This window comes from Arachis ipaensis, chromosome B10 (genome assembly GCF_000816755.2).
Source record: "Arachis ipaensis cultivar K30076 chromosome B10, Araip1.1, whole genome shotgun sequence".
Lineage (NCBI taxonomy): Eukaryota > Viridiplantae > Streptophyta > Magnoliopsida > Fabales > Fabaceae > Arachis > Arachis ipaensis.
This window is the reverse complement of record NC_029794.2, coordinates 111,333,461-111,335,774: the sequence shown is the minus strand read 5'-3', so window position 1 is coordinate 111,335,774 and position 2,314 is coordinate 111,333,461. Positions and strand designations below refer to the sequence as shown.

Genomic DNA, 2,314 nt, shown 5'->3' with positions numbered 1-2,314 from the left:
ATGAACAATTTAAAAAAAAAATAAGAAGTCAATATTTTCACCCACGTGTATTATGTAATTAAAAGGTTACCAAAAAAAATTAATTAAATGATCTAAATAATTAATTAATCTTCGACCTTAGTCACAGTGGTGTGCGTGCTAGAATTTATTTATGGAATCGAATCAATCTAAAAGATAAAAGATGAGTAGATGACATCGCGTCTCAACCGTGTTACCCTCTTTAAAATGCTCATTAATTAGCGTCATAATCTATACTACAGCAATAGTGGCACTCTCGTAGTTTTCACAACAATCAAGCCCGTTTCAGTACTTATAGAGTTATAGTCTCCCACTTCCATAATCCTAAAAACCAACACTGCGACAATAAAGAGAGAGTTCTTCTCTTTTCTGCTGCGTTGTGTTGTGCGCAGCCCAGACAGACATTACACCAAACGCTGCGTTTCAATCTTAATAGTTCCTCCTTTTTCCTCGATTTCATGTGCCCTACCAACCCCACTCGCCGGAGCTCCACCTCCGACGACAGCGCCTCCGATTCCTCCCACTGGATCTCCGACTCCATAAACGGTGGATCACTCCGCCACGTGGACCTCGACACCGGCACTAACGGCTGGTCCTCTCCTCCCGGCGACCTCTTCCACCTCCGCTCCGAAAGCTATTTCACGAGACGCCAGAAATCCCCCGCTGGTGACTACCTCCTCTCGCCGGCGGGCATGGACTGGCTCAGATCCCCAACCAAGCTAGACGACGTCCTCTCACGCGCCGACAATCGCGTATCCAACGCGCTCCGAAGGGCTCAGTCGCAAGGCAAATCCCTAAAGAGCTTCATCTTCGCGGTGAACTTACAAATTCCAGGAAAAGAGTACCACAGCGCGGTTTTCTACTTCGCGACGGAGGATCCGGTCCAATCCGGTTCTCTTCTGAACCGGTTCATAGACGGAGACGACGGATTCAGGAACCAGCGGTTCAAGCTGGTGAACCGGATCGTGAAGGGACCGTGGATTGTGAAGAAGGCGGTGGGGAGCCACAGCGCGTGCTTGTTGGGGAAGGCACTGACGTGTAACTACCACAGAGGACCTAACTACTTCGAGATTGACGTTGACATTGGGAGCAGCGCCATCGCGAACGCGATTCTGCACCTTGCCTTGGGATACGTGACGAGCGTGACAATCGATATGGGATTCGTTGTGGAGGCGCAGGCGGAGGAGGAGTTGCCGGAGAGGCTTATTGGAGCCGTTAGGGTCTGTCAGATGGAAATGTCGTCCGCCACTTTTGTTGACGCGCCACACGCGCCGCTTCCGTCTCGAGGACTGGGATTAGCCAAGGTCAATCACCATAGCAATAATTTGCCCTATTTTTAGGGGTTTTTTTTAGGGATTTGCTTAATATTGAGTAATAATATTATTCTCACGAATTTGGCCCTGTTTATATTTTTCTTTGCCGCACTCAGTTATGCTTAATGTCCGGAGTTAGTTTAAACTTTAAATTTAATTAACGGGCAAGGAAAAGCGTGAAAAAGATGGTAGGCAATGAGAAATTATTATATCGGAATTAATCTACTTAATTATTTAGTGAACATGCAATAATTTCTGGTTTTTAATTTCTCATAGATTATATTAGATTTAAGTCCAAGAGAATCACATTATTTGTGGGCATCAATGCATCATCACTTTACAGCATCCGCATTATGAAATAGTTATTAGAGTGGGCGGCGCAGTGGACTATTTTAAGGTGAATGGAATCGCACTGTGGAAAGAGTAGGTAGCATATGAACCATAAAGTGATGTGTTAGCATTAGATAATTGACTGGACTTTAGGATTCTTTGTTCCCTAAATCTTTATGATGACTATGCCGAAAAAAGAGAGAAATAAATGTCAAGCCTTACAATTGCCAATTTGAATCGGGACAAATATTATGCATAGGTTCGGTTCTTCCAGAGTGGGATAAGATAAGCATTTATATTTATAGGAAAGAAACATGCCACTCTGCGTCGCGTGTAGAATCTTCTATTTTAGCCATGGAGCGATCATATTGAGAATTTGAGATTATACTACCATTATTGGATACGATTAGTAAGTAGTATTTTATTCCTGCTCGTTGTCGTTCTTGTTCAGAATGTTATTAATTTTGTAATAATCTGTGAAGAACGGAGAGCTATGATGGCATGATCCTGATATTTTAGTTATAAAATCATAATGTACGGAGGAGGGTCTACCTCATTATATGTTGATGATACCGCCCGCCGACAGGAAAAAACGAAGTAAAAAAACGTCTTCCTATATGTAAACAAAATAGTCTTTATTAACAAATCAACCA

At 43.1% G+C, this 2,314-nt stretch overlaps 1 protein-coding gene across 1 annotated transcript; it reads left to right on the top strand.

The window, feature by feature from the left end:
- Positions 243 to 1,427, top strand: LOC107623783 (protein ENHANCED DISEASE RESISTANCE 2-like). Its single transcript, XM_016326156.2, has one exon. The coding sequence runs from the start codon at positions 477 to 479 to the stop codon at positions 1,356 to 1,358; it is 882 nt and encodes a 293-aa protein (XP_016181642.2). The 5' UTR covers positions 243 to 476; the 3' UTR covers positions 1,359 to 1,427.

Coding starts and splice junctions, on each gene's coding strand:
- LOC107623783 (XM_016326156.2), top strand. CDS start 477: ATGTGCCCTACCAACCCCACTCGCCGGAGCTCCACCTCCGACGACAGC.